General features: G+C 43.4%; 1 protein-coding gene across 1 annotated transcript; it reads right to left on the bottom strand.

Annotated features, from left to right (window-relative positions):
• Positions 1-2709: 2709 nt before the first annotated feature.
• Positions 2710-21825, bottom strand: LOC307099044 (uncharacterized protein; the record flags this gene model as incomplete). The annotated part of the gene is given in 4 exon segments (XM_079770254.1): positions 2710-3246; positions 3248-4088; positions 4770-4901; positions 20471-21825. Coding segments are annotated over 4 exon segments (2865 nt in total).
• Between the last annotated feature and the right edge of the window lie 299 nt (positions 21826-22124).

Genomic DNA, 22124 nt, shown 5'->3' with positions numbered 1-22124 from the left:
AGAAACATCGATCAGCTGCCTCCTGCACACCCCCTACTGGAGATATTCTGCAACCAAAGTACACATGCTCTTGACTGGAATTGAACCCTGGATAATTTAGTCTGCAGGCTGACACTCTATCCACTGAGCCAAACCCCTTAGGGCACAATAAAAACATTTTTTAACAAACAAGTGCTAAAGGAGCTAGGAGCTCTAGCTTGTTTGGCTCAGTGGATAGAGCATTGGCCTTCAGACTGAAGGGCCCCAGGTTCAATGAGGTCAAGGGCACATGCCTGGGTTTTGGGCTCTACCCCCACTGGGGAGCATGTAGGAGGCTGGTGATCCAATTCCCTCTCAACATTGATGTTTCTATCACTCTCTCCCTCTCCCTTCCTTTCTGAAATCAATAAAAAAGTAAATACTTTTTTAAAAGTAGCTCTGAGGCTACTGGTGAACAGAAGTCTCTCCCAATTATGTTTTCTATGCCATTGTATTTAGAAATTAGTCTCAATGATTCGTTTTCTACTTAATCACCAAAATTTCAAAATGATATAGAGCTTTACATTTCTACCAAATAAACAATGTTTTAAGACTTTTCAAAAATAAAAAAGGAAGGGAGAAAAGAAAAATATAATTTAAAAAAACCATTTCTCTTAAAAGAAATATCTTCTTTATAGGTGACATTATTGAACAACTGGTATAGGATTAATTCAAAATACTGTAAATGCCTATGGTAATATTTTTACCAGTTCTAATGAAAGACTTTCCATTCTAGCACTCATCATTAATGTACATTTCACTAATGTCTAATTGCATTCAGGAATTGTGGCAAACAGTAGCTTTTCACCTCCCAATACATGCATTCTTTTTCATCCCTTGCAGAGAAGTAGGGCCTTGCAATGGCTTTTAGAAAATGGAATAAGAGAAAGAAAGGCAAGTGTCTCTTTCTAGTGTTGGCCTTCAATGCTCAGGGTGGCCCTTCAGTGCTCCCTCTTTTCCTAGTTGTAGTGACCCAGTGCTGTGACAACACGACTGAGGGCGTTAGATCCCTGGGTGGGTAATGGAGCAGCGCTCTGCTGGCCTACATTGCACTTTACAAGAGTAAGCACCTGAGATACCACAGCATAGGAGGGCGACTCTGCTCAGTGCAGGGGTCCGTTGTATCTCAATGAAAACTCTGCTGAGAACCTTTAACAGTTATGGAGAGACAAATAGAGATATGCACAGTAAAACTTTATTTCCAAACATTGTAAACAATACCATACAGGCATCCATAGAGGAGCATGTGCTCAAAGCTTCACAATTTCATATAAGGTCAAAAATAAGTATGTGACCTTGGCAGGTCATACACTGATTGTAAAACATAGGTTTACAGGCCTGGCCCAGTGGCTCAGTTCCTTGGAATGTCTTGTCATACCAGAAAAAGTGGGCAGGTTTGATTCTCAGTCTGGGCACATAGGCCTCGGGTTCAATCCGTGCTCAGGGTGAGTACAGGAAGCAACTGATGGACGCTTCTCTCTCATATCGATGTTTTTCTCTCTCTCTCTCTCTCTCTCTCTCTCTCTCTCTCTCTCTGTTTCTCCCTCTCTCTATATCAATAAACATCATTAGGTGATAATTTTGTTTTATTTGAAATATATTTTTATTGATTTCAGACAGTAAGAGAGAGGGAGAGTTAGAAACATCAACGATGAGAGAGAATCCTTGATAGACTGCCTCCCACACACCCCACACTGTGGATTGACCCACAACCTGGGCATGTGCCCTGACTGGGAATCAAACTGAAGTGAGACCTTCTGATTTATAGACTGATGCTCATCCACTGAACCACTCTGTCTAGGCACAGTTGAGAATTTAAAAACAAAGGTAAGTTTAGCATGCAAAAGTTTATTCTCATATTATTTGTTATTAATTATTGTCCATATTTGTAACACTATCGTCAACCTGCTCTTGCTCAGCCCTATATATTAAATTGTTATAAAACATGAGACAAAAATATTATAAAACATGACACAAAAAGTAAGACATTTAGAATTCCCCAAAATATTACATGGAAAATACATAGAGTAAATAGAATGTGTTTCTTATGGAAACTTCTGACTTAGGTCGGTCAAATCTACAACACAGCCTCCCTAGAACTCAGAAGTGCAGTACAAACTTCAAGGACACCCTTGCCTGGGGAACCAGGGTGTGTTACTACCAAAAGCCAGAGGAGGAAGCCCTGGTGGGTTGCTTCATGTCTGAAAAATCCTGCTCCCGATGTCAATGGTGTTACCAGCTTTCATAGACAGGGTGGAAGGCACCCAAAACTGGTTTCTAATGTTCACACTGATGACTCACCACATATCAGAAGAGTATGACCAAGTGTATTACTCACATGATGACATTTTGGAGAAGGGGGATATCAGAATAGATCCCAGAAGGACTGGGAGCATAGGGGAAAGGGACTAGCTTGTGGAGTTCATGGTGGTTACTGGGTGCTGTTGGTGGGAACCTGCCCACACTGATGGAAACTTGCTTGATTGGAACTTCCCACCTGCACCCAAGGATGGAGCGCCTGGGCTTTCCCATCAGCTTTCCCAGGTAAAGGTCAGGGAGGAGAGAAGGGTGAGTCCTTTAAGCTTTCAACATTCACACATCAAAAGAGAAATCAGGATCTTGGTCCTAAGTATTCTTTTCAATAAGAAGGGAAAAAAATAAGCACATACAACATTTCCCCAAAATTGTTCATCACTCCACTCTGATGATACTGATTGTAAGAGATTCTGAAGAAGATGCAATGGAGAAATAAGGCATAATTTTCTCTGTAAAGGTATCACTGAATCCAATCAAGAATGACCTGTTATTCAAATTATAAAATGAAACCTCTCCCAACTCATAGTCCAGAAAAACACCTAACTTATGTTGTCCTGTACAGACAAGGCGGAATACTTCATTCTTCTGCTGATATTGCCAGCATGCATTGCTTGAGGATGGTGATATGAGAATATTTCTGGGGATAGATTTACACAAACTTAATAAACATTCACCTGTGCCTTCTATGTTTACCACCCAAAAATGCCTGCCAGCATTAAATCCCTCAGAACTCAGGACAGCTGGGTAAGAAGTAAGTGCGTGGGGATTAGGAAGACCATCTGGTGTCCTATAGGTCACACTTTTTCTATCACTTGAGATATTGAAACTTGAATGGGCTATTTGAGGATCCAGTGTCAAATCTACCTGAAACATGCGGATCATTTTATGCAGGCCCAAATAATGTGGGGCGGGGGAGATTGTAAGACTCCTCCTTTAATTCACATGAAAACACTGCTGGGGTCTCTAGGTTTCCATAGCTGTTGTGGATCCTTTCAATACCTGTGAGTAAATCCAGGTCTGACTGCAAACACTCGTCTTCTATTTCACTTAACAGATTGCTTAGCCTGAACATATGGTATGAAATTTGCCTTCCATTTTCAATTAGTTTTTCTTCAACATCCTTCTCTTCTATAAGTAGATTGTTATCAATTTCATCTCGCTCTATTTCCAAGAAACACTGAAGTTCTTCACATTCAAAGTCCAATTCCTCCCTCCATTTTTTCATCTTTCTCTTCACTTCCCAAGTATTTGCAACTTGTATTTTATATACAGTTTCAGCAACTTCAAGGTGATTAGTGAGGGCCCCAATGTGCCTTTTGAGCATCCTTCTGTGACTAGCTGCAGCTTCCTCAATGGGGATCGGGGGCCCATCCTGGTGGTCGGATGAGACCTTGCACTGGGCAAACAGCAGCTCCAGGTCCTTCTCACAGAACAGGGTCAGAGGCTCATGGTGCTTCTTACATAGGGGTAATTTCTTCTGGCTCCCTGAGGTGGGTATCTGCTGAACCATCTCAGTCATGTGACATAATTGGGTGTTCCTCTTCAAGCTCCTGTCAGGGCAGTGGTGGAGGCAGACAGGACAGGGAAAGGTGCCCTGTAGACCTTCCCAGCGCTGGTGGATGCAGGAGACACAGAAGTTGTGTCCACACTCAGTGGTCACTGGGTCTCTCAGGTGATCCAGGCAGATGGGGCAGCTGGTCTCTGCTTGGAGCTTGGCCAGGGAAGCTGCAAAGGCCATTGTGCAGTGAGGGTGTCTGTCCCAAGACAGTCTCTTCAGTCAGTGTGATCCTCCAGGAGGGAGGAAAAGTGAGAAGCTGAGTTCTTCTCTGGCCTCCCTTACTGTGGAAGGCACTAGGAGCTCCCAAGCAGAGTTCCAGTGGGCAGCCGCCGTCCAGTCTTCCTGTCACCTTCTTCTGTGTTTAATGTCAGGTTCCCCAAATGAAGATCAGCTGTGGACTCTGAAAAAAAACAAGCAACATCCAAGTCATAAGTGGTTTCTGTGGACAAAAAGATATCACCATTAAAAGTTCTATCAGCATTATCCCTTCCGTCCTTGTATGAACAGCATTCAGGTAGTCCAAATCAGTTACTATGACAATTTTTAAGGAGGAGTTATATAAATATAGTCTATTATTTTGAAACTTAAAAGGAATTAGTCAATCTAGGCAAATTCACCATTGCCCTCAACCATCACAAAAAAAGTGATCTTGTGCTGTGGGGAAGAGAGAAGGATTTGTAAACCCTGGAGCGAAGTCCTGCTACCAGATGCTGCTACTGTGTGGAGACCCCAGGTGAAGCAGCATGCACATGTGTGTCCAGGAGGCAAAACCCTCAACAGGGGACTAGGAGAATAAGAAGGAAGGAGGATACATTCAACTTCAAGTCATTGGCTGGACAGCAATGAAATTCACTTCAAAGTGAAAATGACAACACACCTCAAGAAACCCAAACAATCATGCTGTCTAAGATGGGAGTTGCAATGAACTCGCTCAGGATTCTCTTGGAGAGTCAGAGAATCGCTGATAATCATACTTCTAGAGAACTGGAAATGAAGGAAGAAGATGTGACTGAAGTTTATCAGGAACAACAGGGGGTCATCCAATGATTTAGATATAGATTTCTTTTCCCTCAATCTTTTCTTATTTTTTAAAAATATATTTCATTGATATTTTACAGAGAGGACGGGAGAATGATAGAGAGTTAGAAACATCGATGAGAGAGAAACATTGAATCAGCTGCCTCCTGCCCACTCCCCTCTGGGGATGTGCCAGCAACCAAAGTACATGCCCTTGACCAGAATCGAACCTGGGACCCTTCAGTGCCCAGGCAATCTTTTCTTATTTTTAAAAATAGTTCCTGTGTAATTGAGTGGTCAAATTGGAATTAATAAGTGAGCCTCCCCCACTGGTCTCTTTAAAACCTCTGGTAATTTGAATTCTAGTGCCCATTATTTATTTATTTTTTTGTTTTCATTGTGCTGAGTCATGGTGATCAAGCCTCAGTCTCCTTCATATTGCCCTCTCCTTTTGAAATATTATGTGTGTGCACAGGGAGACCACCCTTTTCAGGACTGTGCATTTTGAGGCTTGTGATAAATGAGGTGGACCAATGCAAGTGATCATAATACTTCTAATTGGCCCAGAAGTTCTAGCATGTGATTGCCTCACTCCTGGACTATGACTTTCAGTGAGAGGTGGGAGTTTTTCAATGATCTGATCGGTGGAAAAATGACCTTTCATCAGCTAAAAGCTATTTTTAAAATCTGAAGTTCTGACCAAAAGAATACCAGGTTGGAGTCAAGATGACAGATAAGGTGAGAGTATAGACAAAAACCAAAGATGGCTTCACTGAAGAGAAAGCATTTCAATAGTAAAGAAAAATCTTGCCAGAAGATCCCAGAAAAGCTTTAATTTTCATCAGCATTTAATAAAATTATTCATGCAGAAGTATGTGCAATAGAACAATGCTTTTTAAAATTTTATTTGTACATTTCATCCTGGCTTATGACTTTTATTTTTTATTTTTTAAAATATATTTTATTGATTTTTTTACAGAGAGGAAGAGAGAGGGATAGAGAATTAGAAACATCGATCAGCTGCCTCTTGCACACCCCCTACTGGGGATGTGCCCGCAACCAAGGTACATGCCCTTGACTGGAATCGAACCTGGGACCCTTGAGTTCGCAGGCCGATGCTCTATCCACTGAGCCAATTCGGCTTCGGCATGGCTTATGACTTTTAAATGGACATTGTACCAGCTTCATTAAAGTAAACAAAATATCTGAAAATAAAAAATAATCTTGTCCAGGTAGCTCAGTTGGCTGGAGCATGGTTCACATGTGTCAAGGTTTCAGGTTCAGTTCATGGCCACTGCCCATGCAATAATCAAGAAATGTATGCAAAAATAAATGGAACAAATCCACCCTACTCTTTCCCCACCCACATTCCTCTAATTCTGAAAGCCAGTTAATAAATAGAAAAAATGTATATTTTTTTTAATAAAAGAGTAACCTGTGTGGTCAGTTGGCGTGAGTGTTATCTCATGAACCACAAAGTCTCAGGTTCCATCTGAAGTTGGGTCATGTAAGAATGGCAACTAATCGGGTATCTCACATTGATGTTTCTCGGGCTCTCTCTCTCTCTCTCTCTTTAAAAAAAAAAAGAAATCATACAACTGTTGGAGGGACTATACCATTATTTGGAGAAAGTTTTTCCAGATTAGTGAATATAAATCTCTTCAGAGCTCCTCACCACCTATTTACAGGAAATATAAGGGACTGAGAAAACTCTGAAGAATAATCTAGTCAATTTAATATTTCAATTGTATTGCTCCACTATATAGCCAGGTAATGGCTGAAATACTACTTCTGGGTGTGACTGTGGGGAGATTTCTGAGGGAGATTAATATAAAAATCAGTGGATGAGCAAAGCAGATGACCCTACCCAATATCAGTGGGCATTATCCACTCTACTGTGGGCCTAAAGAGAGCAAGCACCTGGGAAACCTGAATTCACTCTGCTGGATTAAATAAGGTAGCACCTCCACTTCCTGTCTGGGAGCTCCTGATTCTCAGTCCTTCAGACCCATCTGCTCTCTAACTCTCAGGCCTTCCAACTATACTACTATCTTTCCTGGGTCTCCTGCCTGCAGACTGCATAGAGATAAACGGCATAGAGACCAAAGAAACAATACAAAAGATCAACAAAAACCAAGAGCTGGTTCTTTGAAAGGATAAACAAGATTAATGAACCTCTAGCCAGGCTCACCAAGAAGCAAAAAGAGAGGACCAAAATAAACAAAATCAGAAATGAAAGAGGTGAAATAACAACAAACCCCACGGAAATACAAAGGGTTGTTAAAAAAATAATAATACCACAAACAACTCTATTCCAACGAACTGGACAACCTGGAGGAAATGGACATATTCCTAGAAAAATATAACCTTCCAAAACTCAATCAGGAAGAATCTAAACAGCTCAACAGGCCAGTAACTATGGAAGAAATTGAAGCAGTCATCAAAAAGCTTCAGGCAGCCCTGACCGGTTTGGCTCAGTGGATAGAGCGTCGGCCTGCGGACTGAAGGGTCCCAGGTTCGATTCCGGTCAAGGGCATGTACCTTGGTTGCAGGCACATCCCCAGTAGGGGGCGTGCAGGAGGCAGCTGCTCAATGTTTCTCTCTCATTGATGTTTCTAACTCTTTATCCCTCTCCCTTCCTCTCTGTAAAAAAAAATCAATAAAATATATTAAAAAAAAAAAAGCTTCAGGCAAACAAAAGCCCGGGACCAGAAGGCTTCACAGGAGAGTTTTACCAAACATTCAAGGAAGAATTAAAACCTATCCTCCTCAGACTATTCCAAAAAATTCAAGAGGAAGGAACACTTCCAAGCTCCTTCTATGAAGCCAGCATCACCCTAATACCAAAACCAGATAAAGACAACACAATGAAAGAGAATTACAGGCCAATATCCTTCATGAACATAGATGTCAAAATCCTCAACAAAATTCTAGCAAATTGGCTCCAGCAGTACATCAGAAAGATCATACACCATAACCAAGTGGGATTTATCCCAGGAATGCAAGGATGGTACAATATCCACAAATTAATAAATGTGATAGATCACATAAACAAATTGAGAGATAAAAATCAGTCATATCAATAGATGCAGAAAAAGCATTTGACAAAATCCAACACCCTTTCCTGATAAAAACTCTCAACAAGGTGGGAATAGAAGGATCATACCTCAACATAATAAAAGCTATATATGATAAACCTACAGCTAACATCATACTCAATGGGCAAAAACTAAAACCATCTCCCCTAAGGATAGGAACAAGACAGGGATGCCCACTCTCACCACTCCTGTTTGACATAGTACTGGAAGTATTAGCCATTGCAATTAGACAAGAAGAAGAAATAAAAGGCATCCAAATTGGAAAAAAAGAAGTAAAGCTGTCCTTATTTGCAGATGATATGATATTGTACATAAAAAACCCAAAAGACTCCATCAAAAAACTAACAGACTTGATAAATGAATTCAACAATGTAGCAGGATACAAAATTAATGCCAAGAAATCTATGGCCTTTCTATATACCAATAGTGAACTTACAGAAAGAGAGACTAAAAAGCAATCCCATTTACCATTGCACCAAAAAATTAAGATATCTAGGAATAAACTTAACTAAGGAGGTAAAAGAACTATATGCGGAAAACTACAGAACACTGAAAAAAGAGATAGAGGAAGATATAAACAGATGGAAGAACATACCATGTTCATGGATTGATAGAATCAACATCATTACAATGTTCATACTACCCAAAGCAATCTATAGATTCAATGCACTCCCCATTAAAATATCAATGGCATATTTCACAGACCTAAAAAGAAATCTCCAAAAATTCATCTGGAATAAAAAAAGACCCCGAATAGTCACAGCAATCCTGACAAAGAAGAACAAAGTAAGAGAGATCTCAATACCAGATTTAAAGCTGTATTACAAAGCCGCTGTTCTCAAAACTGCCTGGTACTGGCACAAAAACAGACATATAGATCAATGGAATAGAATAGAGAACCCAGAAATCGACCCAAAACACTATGCTCAATTAATATTTGACAAAGGAGGCATGAACATACAATGGAGTCAAGACAGTCTCTTCAATAAATGGTGTTGGGAAAATTGGACAGATACATGCAAAAAAATGAAACTAGACTACCAACTTATACCATACACAAAAATAAACTCAAAATGGATACAGGACTTAAACATAAGACGGGAAACCATAAAAATACTAGAGGAATCCACAGGCAGCAAAATCTCAGACATATGCCGAAAGAACTTCTTCACTGATACTGATCCTAGGGCAATGGAAGCTAAAGATAAAATAAAGAAATGGGACTACATCAAAATAAAAAGCTTTTTTACAGCAAAAGAAACCATCAACAAAACAACAAGAAAGCCCACTGTATGGGAGAACATATTTGCAAATGTTATCACTGATAAAGGTTTAATCTCCAACATCTACAGGCAGCTTATACAACTTAATAAAAGGAAGATAAATGATCCAATAAAAAAAATGGGCAACAGACCTAAATAGAATCTTTTCGAAAGAAGACAGAAGGAAGGCCAAGAGACACATGAAAACATGCTCAAAGTCACTAATTATCGGAGAGATGCAAATCAAAACAACAATGCGGTACCATCTCACACCTGTCAGAATGGCTATCATCAACAAATCAACAAATGACAAGTGGTGAGGATGCGGAGAAAAAGGAACACTCGTGCACTGCTGGTGGGAATGCAGACTGGTGCAGCCACTGTGGAGAACAGTATGGAGTTTCCTCAAAAAACTGAAAATGGAACTCCCATTTGACCCAGTAATCCCACTCCTAAGAATATATCCTAAGAAACTAGAAGCTCCAATCAGAAAGGATATATGCACCCCTATGTCCATAGCAGCACAATTTACAATAGCTAAGATTTGGAAACAGCCTAGGTGGCCGTCAGCAGATGACTGGATCAGAAAACTGTGGCACATCTACACAATGGAATACTATGCTGCCATAAAAAAGAAGGAATTCTTATCATTTGCAGCAACTTGGATGGAATTGGAGAACATTATGCTAAATGAAATAAGCCAGTCAATGAAAGAAAAATACCACATGATCTCACTCATTTATGGATAATAAAGAACATTAAAAACAGATGAACAAAAAGATAGAGACAGTAAAGCATCAAACAGACTGTCAAATTACAGCGGGAAGCTTAGGGAGAGGTTGGGGAGATAAGAGATCAATTGAAAGACTTGTATGCATGCATATAAGCATAACCAATGGACACAAAACGCTGGGGGGTGAGGGCATGTATGGGAGTGGGGTGGGGGTGGGGCAATGGTAAGATATGTACACATATAATACCTTAATAAAAAAATGAAAAAAAAGAAAATAATTTTTAAAATTTTAATGTAGAAGTATATAAATAAAGAATCTTTTAGAAATATATAATGAAAATTTTACAAGTAAACTCATGGAGACTTCCTGCCCAGAAATGGCATAATGTTGGTTCGACTATAGGTAGAAGTTACAAAAAGGTTGGTCATAGAATATGCATTCTTCATACATGAGTTCATAAGATTTTCTCTTCTATTCTAAATACCTAGAATATTTTATAATTTACTTTTTAAAAAATTAACCATTTGAATTCCATTTCAGTTTCTCTGCTCTCTTCTAGCCAAGAATGTCTCTCCTACGTACTTCCTTGCTTCATCCATTGCTCTTCAAGTCAGAGCTCTCAGATTCACTTCATCTTTTTTCTCCCTCACAGTTGTTTCAAACTGGTCCCCTTTCTCCCCTCCAAACCCATAATCTGCTTCCCTGTTCCCACATCCCATCACCACCAAATTGAGATTGAGGAAAGAACAAGGCTGCCTTTAAAGTTCCATCTGCTTATAGGTTATGTGGTCTGGATTTCATGTCTGATCTCAGTCTGCCTGAATCATTGGGGGTGAGGTTTTTTGTCATCTACTAGAGGCCCAGTGCATGATTGAATCATGCACATGTAGGGTCCCCTACATGCTTTTGCTTTTCGCGGTGGAGCTGGGTGCCTGTCCGCTGGTGCCGGAGCAAACAGGCACCCAGCTCCCCCACTTTTGATGGTCCGCGGCCGCTGAGGGGTGCTACCCTGCTGTTGAGAGGCACAGGGGGCGGGACTCCCGCCCCCTGCACCTCTCAACGGCCGCTGAGGCGGGCTGCTGCGGACACCTGGCTACCCTGTCATTGAGAGGCGCAGCTGGGTGTCCGCGGCAGGCCCCCTCAGCAGCCACAGATCTGGCCTTTGAGAGGCACAGGGGGCGGGAGTCCCGCCCCCTGTGCCTCTCAACAGCAGTGTAGCCCCCCTCAGTGGAGCGGATCTGTGCCTCTCAATGGCCGGATAGGCCACCCCGAGTCCCGCCCCCCAGCCTCCCGCCGCCCAATCATGGGCGTAGCGGAGTGATGGTAATTTACAAGTTACTCTATTATTAGATAGGATTTCTCCAGAGACAGATGCAACCAGGAAAATAGCACTCCACTTCCCTTTCAGTTTGGTGTCAGCATACACATCAACTTAGGTAAACCCTTTGGAACCTCTGGTTTTATTTTTTATTTTATATTATATTTTTATTGATTTCATAAAGAAAAATATAAAAAGAGAGAGGGAGAAACCAAAATGGCAGCATAGGTAAGTACCTAAACTGCTGCCTCGCACAACAATTTCAAAACTACAACTAAAAGACAACAGAGATCATGCAGAACCACAGGAAAGCTGGCTGAATGGAAATTCTACAATAGAAGGAAAGAGAAAAGCTCACAGAAAATCAGAGGAACTGCAAAGGGCTGAGGTACCGAGTCATGCGCGCAGAGAGGAAGGGCAGCTGAATGCCTGGCTGGCTTTCTTTGCTGGGAGGGAGAAGGAAGCTCCCAACTGCACTGAACCCCAGTTCCAGGCGAAACCCTGTGGACCCAGGCTCATATAGGGGGAGTCTGGACTGTCAGGTAGAGAGAAAGGCACATGGAGACTTGAAGACTCGGGAGAGCTGCGGCGGGCAGGGGTGTGGAGGCGCATGAGCGAGTATGTGCAGAGAAGACTGACTGTTGAAGTTGCCCCTGGCTTTCCCTTGCGGGAGGGCGTCAGAAGCTCCAGACTGCACTGAACCCCAGTTCTGCCTGCACTGAACCCCAGCTCTGGGCGAGCCTCTGGGGACCCACGCTCTTACGGAGGGAATCTGGACTGTCAGGAGAGCTGCGAAAGGCAGAGATCTGAAGGCATGCGCAAAAGTGCGCGCAGAGAGGACTGACTGCTGAGTGTGCCGCCTCTAGCTGGAGGGAACCGGAAGCTCCCGACTGCTCTGAACTCCAGTTCAGGGGCACAGAAAGGGAGTGGACTGACAATTCTCGAGGGGGAAGGAGCTGTGGAGGTACGGGAAGAGACTGGACAAAAATCAAACACCTATGGATGAGGACAGTGGGGGAGGAGATAAGGGCGGAGGGTGAAGTGGGAACCAGGTGGAGGGGAGCTATGGGCGGGGGGGAAAGGAGAAACAATTGTAATAATCTGAACAATAAAGATTTATTAAATTAAAAAAAATAGAGAGGGAGAGAGAAAGATCAATGATGAGAGAGAATCATTTATTGGCTGCCTCCTTCAGGCCCAGCACTGGGGATGCAGTCCATAGCCCAGGACTGAAATTGACCCCGGGACCACTATTCACTGAGCCAAACAGACTAGGGCAGAATCTCTGGTTTTAAACAAAAATATTTGACAACAGTCACTGAGACATTCTAAAAGAGGATTGTCTCAGGCAATTTCAGAACAGTACTTCAGGGACCTTTGCATGCATATGCAGATAAATCATCTTTTAAGTCAGATTGGGATCCTGGTGTCTGTATTTTTAGCAAGCATTACGATGATGCAGGGCAGTGGTCGACAAACTCATTAGTCAACAGAGCCAAATATCAACAGTACAACGATTGAAATTTCTTTTGAGAGCCAAAATTTTTAAACTTAAACTTCTTCTAATTACATTTCTTGAAAATAGACTCACCCAGGCCATGGTACTTTGTGGAAGAGCCACACTCAAGGGGCCAAAGAGCCACATGTGGCTCGCGAGCCAAACCGGTTTTGGCTGGTATCTGTATTTTTAATAAGCATTTTGATGATGTAGGGCAAGGCTGAGGGACACCAGCAATAATGAAAGCATGTGTCTTAAAATAACCTGAATCCAATAGGTGATTAGCTTATGAGGCCCTGCTAGAGTAGCTACCCAGAAATCCAAGGGTGGAAAGCAATACCTCCATGGCTCTCAGTTTGGTCCCACCTCCTGCACCAGTATCATCCCAACTCCCAGCTTACCTGGAGCCTGCACCTTTGAGTGAGTCCCTGATGTGTGTCTCCAAGAAGAGTATCCGAAGGCAGACTCCTACCAGTTAAATGCTTAGTAATGTAACCCTGGCCTATATATACCATAAGAGAGTGAATCTCTTTAAGACCTGATCTACTAAGGCTCCTCCCTGGAGGTGGGACAGGTAATCCAGGGTGGGGATAGGAGGATATTCTGAAGTCTGGTTGATGGGATCTCCTCTTATTGCTGCAGGCTAGGGCAGACTAACCTTGTTAATATGCATAATCTGATTTGCACCTTTGTAATCCTCCCTTGAACTTCTCAACACTCATTTGGCTGAGGAGGGAACTGAAATGAAAGTAAAATCTTGCCCTAGCTCTTTTGGCTTAGTGGATCAAGCATCAGCCTGTGGACTGAAGGGTCCCAGGTCTGATTCAGGTCAAGGCTACATACCCAGGCTCAATCACCAGTGGGGGGCGTGCAGGAGGAAGCTGATCAATGATTCTCTTTCATCATTGATGTGTCTGTCTCCTTCTCCCATCCTCTCAGAAATCAATAAGAGTATATTTAAATAATAATAAACGTAAAATCTTTGCTTCCTTTCCAATGTGGGCCTGGCATAATGGCTCCCCCAAAGAAGAGTGGAGAGTAAAAGGACCTTTCTGCCATCAAGAAGGCAGTGGCCAGAGAATACACCATCAACATCACAAGCGCCTCTATGGGGTGGCTTTCAAGCAATACATAAAATATATCTGCATGTGGGTGTGAAAACAAAACAAAAATCTGTAGATATATTTTTTTGTAAAAAGCAAACTGTAGTGAGCAGTGATATTTTGCTTTACAGCAATGGTCATCATTTTGCGCTCAAAAAAATGCTTATAAATTATTTATTTGCTTTTGTTTATCCTCACCCAAGAATTTTTTCCATTGAACTTTAGGGAAAGTGTAAGAGAGAGGGAAAGGCAGAGATAAATATTGATGTGAGAGAAACAACAACTGGTTCCTCCTGCATGAGCCCAGGCAAGGGCCCATGTGGGGGAAGAGCCTGCAACCAAAGTATGTGGCCTTGATGAACTCAGACCCTTTGGTCCGCAGATCCACAGGCTATCCACTGAGCCAAACTGGCTCGAGCTCTTATAATTAATTTTTTAAAAGAGGAAATTGTAGAACACATCACATAGTAGTCTCACATTATATTATGAAACCATCTATACTAATAAAAGGGCAATATGCTAATTAGACTGGGAGACCTTCTGGATGTTCTTCTGGACAAAGCCATGGTGGCAGGGCCGAGGTAGAGGCAGTTAGAGACTAAGAGGGGAGGGCAGTTGTAGGTGATCAGGCTGGTGGGGGGGGGCGTGGCCGTTGGGGGTAAGCAGACCAGCAGGGGGACCTGTTGGGGGAGAGCAGACTTTCAGTGAGGGTCAATTGGAGGTGATCAGGACAGGGGCGGGGGCAGTTTGGAGTGAGCAGGCCAGCAGGGGGACAGTTGGGGAAGGAGGGCAGGGGCAAAAAGGCCAGCAGGGGGGGCAGTTAGGGGTGAACAGTCTGGCAGGGGAGACAGTTGGTGGCGAGCACACTATCACAGGGGGACATTTGGGGGTGATCAGGCTGGTGGGGGAGGCATTTGGGGGTGAGCAGGCCGGTGGTGGGGGACAGTTGGGGGCAAGCAGTCCAGCAGGCAGAGTGGTTAGGGACAATCAGGCAGGCAGGCAGGCAGGCAGGTGAGTGGTTAGGAGCCAGAAGTCTTGGATTGCATGAGGGATATCTGACTGCCAGTTTAGGCCTGATCCCTGTAAACTGGCAGTAGGACATCCTTCGAGGGGTCCCAAATTGGAGAGGGTGCAGGTCCGGCTGAGGAACACCCCCATTCCCTGTCCACAAATTTTGTGCACCGGGCCACTAGTTACAAATAAAATTAAAAAGCCCTGGAGAAGACATATATTTTCCAGAAACTGTCAGTAGAAAAATGAATGTGAAAGGTCCTTTGGTGACAACTCAGAGGAGAAGGAGGAACGTGTTATATGACACTGAAGAAAGGTGATTGTTATTGTAAAGGGCCAGAAAACATAGCTCAGTTGTGGGGTACCATGGTGTGGAAGGCAGACTTTGTAAGTGATGAACTGCTAAGGAGAGTAATCCTCTGGGGCTGAAGGCCCCACACTCTGGGTCCATTTTATTCCTACTTTAAGAATTACAGTTCACATGCCATGTTTGACTGAAATTTAAACCCGTGATGTACTTGGGTTGTTTAAGTAACCATAGCAACTGAATTTGTGCCTGTTGAAACATTGTTACATGTGAATTGCCTTTGTTAGTTTCTCCTATAAACATACCATAATGCCACCACTGTCTCTCACACATATCACAACATTCATTTAAGTACCTCATAGGGCCCTGGCCAGTGTGGCTCAGCTGAGAGTTGTCCCATGGCCAAGAAGGTGGCCAATTTAATTACCAGTCAGGACACATGCCCAGGTTGCAGCTTTCAATCCCAGGTTGTATAGAAAGCAACCAGGTGATGTTTCTCTCTCTCTCTCTCTCTCTCTCCCCGTGTTCTTTTCCCACACTCTGAAATCAATAAAAATATTTTTTTTACAAACAGGTCCTAAGAAGTACTTTTTAAAAGGATCTAGGAGCTTTAGCTGGTTTGGCTCAGTGGATAGAGCATCGGACTTCAAACTCATGGCCCACAATGAATATTTTTGCAGCCCAGCTAATATAATGATATGTAAGAAACGTTTTAATAAAAATTTTGTAACTTAATTTTTACAATAACCTGTTATACACAATCCTATCTAATAAAAGAGTAATGTGCAAATTAACCATCACTCCACTACACCCACAAGCCGTGCCCACCAGCCAATCAGTAGCGAGTATGCAAATTAACCCAACCAAGCTGTGGCCACAGAGAGAGCAGGAGGGAGGCTTGGGTTTCCCCGGCGATGGAGGAAGCCAAGCTTTCCGCACACCCTGGCTGGCCCAGGCCTCCGATTAAGGCTACAAAGTTTCAATTATAGAAAATACATAAATCCCAACAGAAATGGTGACAGCCATGGAGCTGGAGAAAGCAGGAGGCTAGGGTTGACCCTGGTGATGGAGGAAGCCAAGCTTCTGCAGCCCTGGCCGGCCCCTAACTGTTTCCTTGCTGGCCTGAACGCCCCAATTGCCCCACCCTGCTGGCCTGATCACTCCTAACAGCGCTTTCCTGCTGGCCTGATCACCCTTAACCACCTCTGCCTCCTCCCCCACAACAGTGGCTTTTTCCAGAAGAACATCTGGAAGACATCCAGTCTAATTAGCATTTTACCCTTTTAGTATAGATTTTTAAAAAGGTAGCTCTGAGGCTAATTGTCACCAAAAGTCTCTCCCAATTATGTTTTTAACCCCATTGTGTATAGACATTAGACTCAATGATTCATTTTCTAATGAGTCACCAGAATTTCAAAATGATAGAGCTTTACATTTCTACCAAATAAATAATGTTTTAAGACTTTCCTTAAAATAAATATCTTCTTTTTTTTTAATATCTTCTTTATAGGTGGCATTATTGAACAACTTTATAGGATTAAGTCAAACTACTGTAAATTCCTATGTAATTTTTTTTTACCAGTTCTAATGAAAGACTTTTCATTCTCATACTCATCAGTAATGTACATTTTACAAATGTCTAATTGGAATAAAAAATTATGGCAAACAGTACCTTGTCACCTCCCAATACATACATTTTTCTTCACCCCTTGCAGAGAAGTAGGGTCTTGCAATTGGTTTTAGAAAGTGGATTAAGAAAAAAGTGTGTGTCTCTTTATGGTGTTGGCCTTCAATATTCATGGTGGTCCTTCAGTGCTCCCTCTTTCTCTAGTTGTAATGACGCAGTGCTGTGACAACACATGACTGAGAGAGTTAGATCCATGGGTGGGTAATGGAGCAGCGCCCTGCTGGCCTACACTGCACTTTACAAGAGTAAGCACCTGAGATCACCACAGCATAGCAGGACTACTCTGGTCTGAGTAGTAGTCCCTTGTACCTCAATGAAAGCTCTGCTGAGCATATTTTCAAGATATGGAGATAGACAAACAGTACAGCAATATGCAAACTACAACTTTATTTCTAAACTAGAGACCTAGTGCACAAAATTCATGCACTGGGGGGGGGGGGGGGGGGCGGCAGTGTATGTGTTCCTCAGCCCAGCCTGCACTCTCTCTAATCTGGAACCACTCAAGAGATGTCTGACTGCCGTTTAGGCCCCATTCCCATGGGATCGGTCCTAAACAGGCAGTTGGACATCCCTCTCACAATCCAGGACTGCTGGCTCCCAACCACTCACCTGCCTGCCTGCCTGATTGCCCCTAACTGCTTCTGCCTATCAGCCTGAACACCCCTAACCACTGCCCTGCCAGCCTGATTGATGCCTAACTACTCCACTGCCAGCCTGTTTGCCCCTAATTGCCCTCCCCTGCTGGCCTGGTCACCCCTAACTACCCTCCCTGCCAGCCTGGTCAACCCTAACTGCCTTCCCTTGCCAGCCTGGTCACCCCTAATTGCCCTCCCCTGTAGGCCTGGTACTCACAAACTGCCCTCCCCTGCTGGCCAGATAGCACACAACTACCCTACCCTGCTGGCCATCTTCTGGTGGCCATCTTGTGCCCACATGGGGGCGGCCATCTTTTGTGTTGGAGTGACAGTCAATTTGCATATTACCATATTATAAGATAGGATACTTAAATAATACACATACAGGCATAAACACAGAAACATGTTCTCAAAGGCTGGAAATTTCACTTAATGCCAAAAACAAGTATGTGACCTTTGGAGGTCATACAGGGATTGACAAGGGCAGGTTTACAGCCCTGTCTGGGTGGCTCAGTTTGTTGGAATATGGTCTCCTACACCAAAAAGGTTTGAAGATTAGATTCCCATTCAGGGCACATATTTTTGATGTTCAATCTGGTCAGGGCAAGTACAGGAAGCTACTGATTGGTGCTTCTCTCTCTCTCTCTCTCTCTCTCTCTCTCTCTCTCTCTCCTTCCTCTCTCTATATATCAATAAAGATATGACCAGGTGAAGGTGTAAAAAGAAAGTATGCTGGCTGTAGCCTGGCCCACTTGCATCTACACCAGCCCTCTCTGCGTGTCCCGCAGCAGCATGGCCACCACCAAGCGCTTTCCCAGGCTCCTGCAACCGGAACAGTGGGGAGGGGCACCATTCCAGGTGCTGGGTAACAATGCGAAGCAGCCCTACTGGTTCCACACAGACCACAGGAGCCTGAAGACAGTTCACCCCGAGGCATGGCTGGTGGAAGCCATCTTTGGCCCCGTGGAGAGCACATTCTGCACGTCCAGTAATGCACTCCTTGCTGTGCATTACTCAGTGGGAAGGACCCTGAAGGCGAGGCTGAGACCTTGATATTGGGTCAGCCTTCTTCCCAAAAGGATGTGACCAAGATGAGCATGAACTTGGCTCACTAGCACCGCCAACTCTGGGCACAAGGCTTGTGGAAAAATGCTGCCCAGGAGGCTGAGCCCTGGAACTTCTGCCTTTCAGTCCAGGAGGCCAAGATCCAGTGGTCCCCCAACAAAGTCCGGGAGAAGGCGACCTTGTGGTCCCCTGACAGTGTCCAAGAGAAGGTGACCCAGCGGTCCCCAGACACAGTCTAGGAGGCGGCCACACCAGAGCTCCCCCAACGCTACCCAGAGCCCGGGTCCAAGGTTATGAAGGCATTTTGGGGTCCAGGAGCCCGAGCCAGGCAAGGGTCAAGTGAAAGCCCCTATCTGGAGCCCTATTCTAGGTCCTGCTTCTGCCGCAGAAGCTGGGGAAAGGGTGGTGTGGGTTGTTCGTTTCTCCTCCCCACCCCCATGTTAAATGTTTGCAAACACAAATCTAAAAAGTTCTAACAACCCTCACGGGTTTGGCTCAGTGGATAGAGCAGCGGCCTTCAGACTGAAGGGTCCCAGGTTCGATTCCAGTCAAGGGCATGTACCTTGGTTGCCGGCACATCCCCAGTAGGGGGTGTGTAGGAGGCAGCTGATCAATGTTTCTCTCATTGAAGTGTCTAACTCTCCATCCCTCTCCCTTCCTCTTTGTAAAAGAATCAATAAAATATATTAAAATAAAAAAATAAAAAGTTCTAACAAAAGAATTGAATTCTTTAATAAAGAATTGAATTACAAAAAATAAATTAAAAAAATAAAGTATGTTTGCAGTGGTTAATATGCAAAAGTTTACTTTTGTACTATTTGTTACTTATTACTGTATATATTTGTATCACTACTGTCAACCTGCTTTTGCTTAAAAAAATTGAATAAAACATAAGACAAAATAAGACAATTAGAATTCCCAAAAATTTATATGGAAAATATAAAAAGCAATAAAAAGTAAATAATATGTATTTCTTTTTAAAAACATATAAATTTTCTTGATTTCAGAAAGGAAGGGAGAAAGCTGTACAAACATCAATGATTAGAGAATCATCCATTGGCTGCCTCCTGCACGCTCCCTGCTGGAAATTGAGCCAGCAACCAGGGCATGTGCCCTTGACTCCTGGTTCATAGGTCAATGCTTAACCACTGAGCATCACTGGCTGGCCTAGAATATGTTTCTTACTGAAACTTCTGATTTAGGTCAGTTAATAGACAACACAGCCTCCATAGAACTAAGCTCCTGCAGAACAAAGCTGAAAGGACACCCTTGCCTAGGGAACTAGGGTGCGTTACAACCCAAAGCCAGAGGAGGAAGCCTGGTGGGGTGCTTCATATCTGGAAAATCCTGCTCACAATGTAATGGTGGTGACCAGCTTGCTTAGGCAGGGTGGAAGACACCCAAAATTGTTCAAATGTTCACACTGATGACTCACCACATACCAGGAGAGTATGAAAAAGTTTACCACTCACATGATGAGGTTTGGGGGATGGAGAGAAGGCTGGATATTACAGTAGGTCCCAGAATGACTGAGAGCACAGGTAAATGGGACTAGCTTGTGGTGTTCCTGGTGGTTACTGGGTGATGTTGGCAGAAGCTTGCTTGATTGACACTTTCCCCCTAGCCCCAAGGATGGAGCACCTGGACTTCCTCATCAGCTTTCCCAGGTGTAAGGTCAGGGAGGAGGGAAGGGTGCATCCTAAAAACTTTCAACATTCAAACATCAAAACTGGAATCAAGATCTTTATTATAAGTATTTCTTTCAATAACAAGAAATACTAAACATGAACAAATAACAAGAAAAACTAAACATGAACAAAATTTCTTTCAAAATTGTCATTACTAGACTCTGATGATACTGGTTGTAAGAGATTCTAAAGATGATGCAATGGAGAAATAAGGCATAAGTTTTCCTGTAAATGTAGCAGCGATTCCACACAAGAATGAGCCGTTATTCAAATTATAAAATGTCACCTCTCCCAACTCATAGTCCAGAAAAACACCAATCTGTCCGTGCCCTAAATGGAAAGGGCCAAAGGTATGAGTCCAGCAGCCATTGCATGGGGAAGGTGATTTGAGAGTATTTATGGGGAAAGATTCCTTACACACACCTAAGGACCATTCACCTGTGCCCCCTATGTTTACCTCCCCAAAATGCCTGCCAGCATCAAATCCCTCAGAACTCAGGACAGCTAGGTAAGAAGTAAGTGCATGGGGATTAGGAATCCAAAATGATGTCCTATATATCACACTTTTTCTATTTCTTAATAAAATGAGACTTGGGTGAGCCGTTTCAGGATCCAGTGTCAAATCTACCTGAAACATGCGGATCATTTTATGCAGGCCGAAATAATGTGGGGGAAGAAAGAAAATCTCCTTCTTTAATTCATATGAAAAGGTAGCTGGGGCCTCTATGTTTTCGTAGCTGTTGTGGATACTTTCAATATCTGTGAGTAAATCCAGGTCTGTCTGCAAACACTTCTCTTCTACTTCACTTAATAGATCGCTGAGCCTTAACATGTGCTCTGAAATTTGCCTTCCATTTTCAAGTAGTTCATCTTCAACATCAATCTCCTCTATAAGTAAATCGTTCTCAATTTCATCTCGCTCTATTTCCAAGAAACACTTAAGTTCTTTACATTCAAAGTCCACTTCCTTCCTCCATTTTTCCATTTTTCTCTTCACTTCACAAGTATTTGCAACTTGTCTTTTATGTACAGTTTTATGTACAGTAAGGTTATTAGTGAGGGCCCCAATGTGCCTTTTGAGCATCCTCCTGTGACTAGCTGCAGCTTCCTCAATGGGGATCAGGCGCTGATCCTGGCATTTGGAGGAGACCGTGCACTGGGCACACAGCAGCTCCAGGTCCTTCTCACAGAACAGGGTCAGAGGCTCATGGTGCTTCCCACACAGGGGTATTTCTTCCTGCAGTTTCCTCTGGCTCCCTGAGGTGGGGATCTGCTGAACAATCTCAGTCATGTAACATAATTGGGCGTTCCTCTTCAAGCTCCTGTCAGGGCAGTAGTGGAGGCAGACAGGACAGGGAAATGTGCCCTGTAGACCTTCCCAGCGCTGGTGGATGCAGGAGACACAGAAGTTGTGTCCACAGGCAATGGTCACTGGGTCTCTCAGGTGATCCAGGCAGATGGGGCAGCTGGCCTCTGCTTGGAGCTTGGCCAAGCAAGCTGCAAAGGCCATTGTGCAGTGAGGGTGTCTATCTGAAACGGCTTTCTTCAGTCCATGTGATCCTGCAGGAGTGAGGAATAGTGAGAAGATGAGGTCTGCTCAGGCCTCCCTCTCTAGGCACCAGGAGCCTCCAGGAAGAGTTCCAGTGGATAGCTGACGTCCAATCTTCCTATACCAGCAGCTTCTCCTGTATGTAATGTCAGGTTCCCCAAATGAAGATCAGATATGGACACTGACAAAAAAACCATTAACATGCAAGTCATAAGTGGTTTCTGTGGATAAAAAGATATCAGCATTTAAAAGTTCAATCA

Source organism: Cnephaeus nilssonii (genome assembly GCF_951640355.1).
Source record: "Cnephaeus nilssonii genome assembly, chromosome: 5".
Classification (NCBI taxonomy): Eukaryota; Metazoa; Chordata; class Mammalia; order Chiroptera; family Vespertilionidae; genus Cnephaeus; species Cnephaeus nilssonii.
The sequence above is the reverse complement of the archived record's forward strand: the minus strand, read 5'-3'. Positions and strand labels throughout refer to the sequence as shown.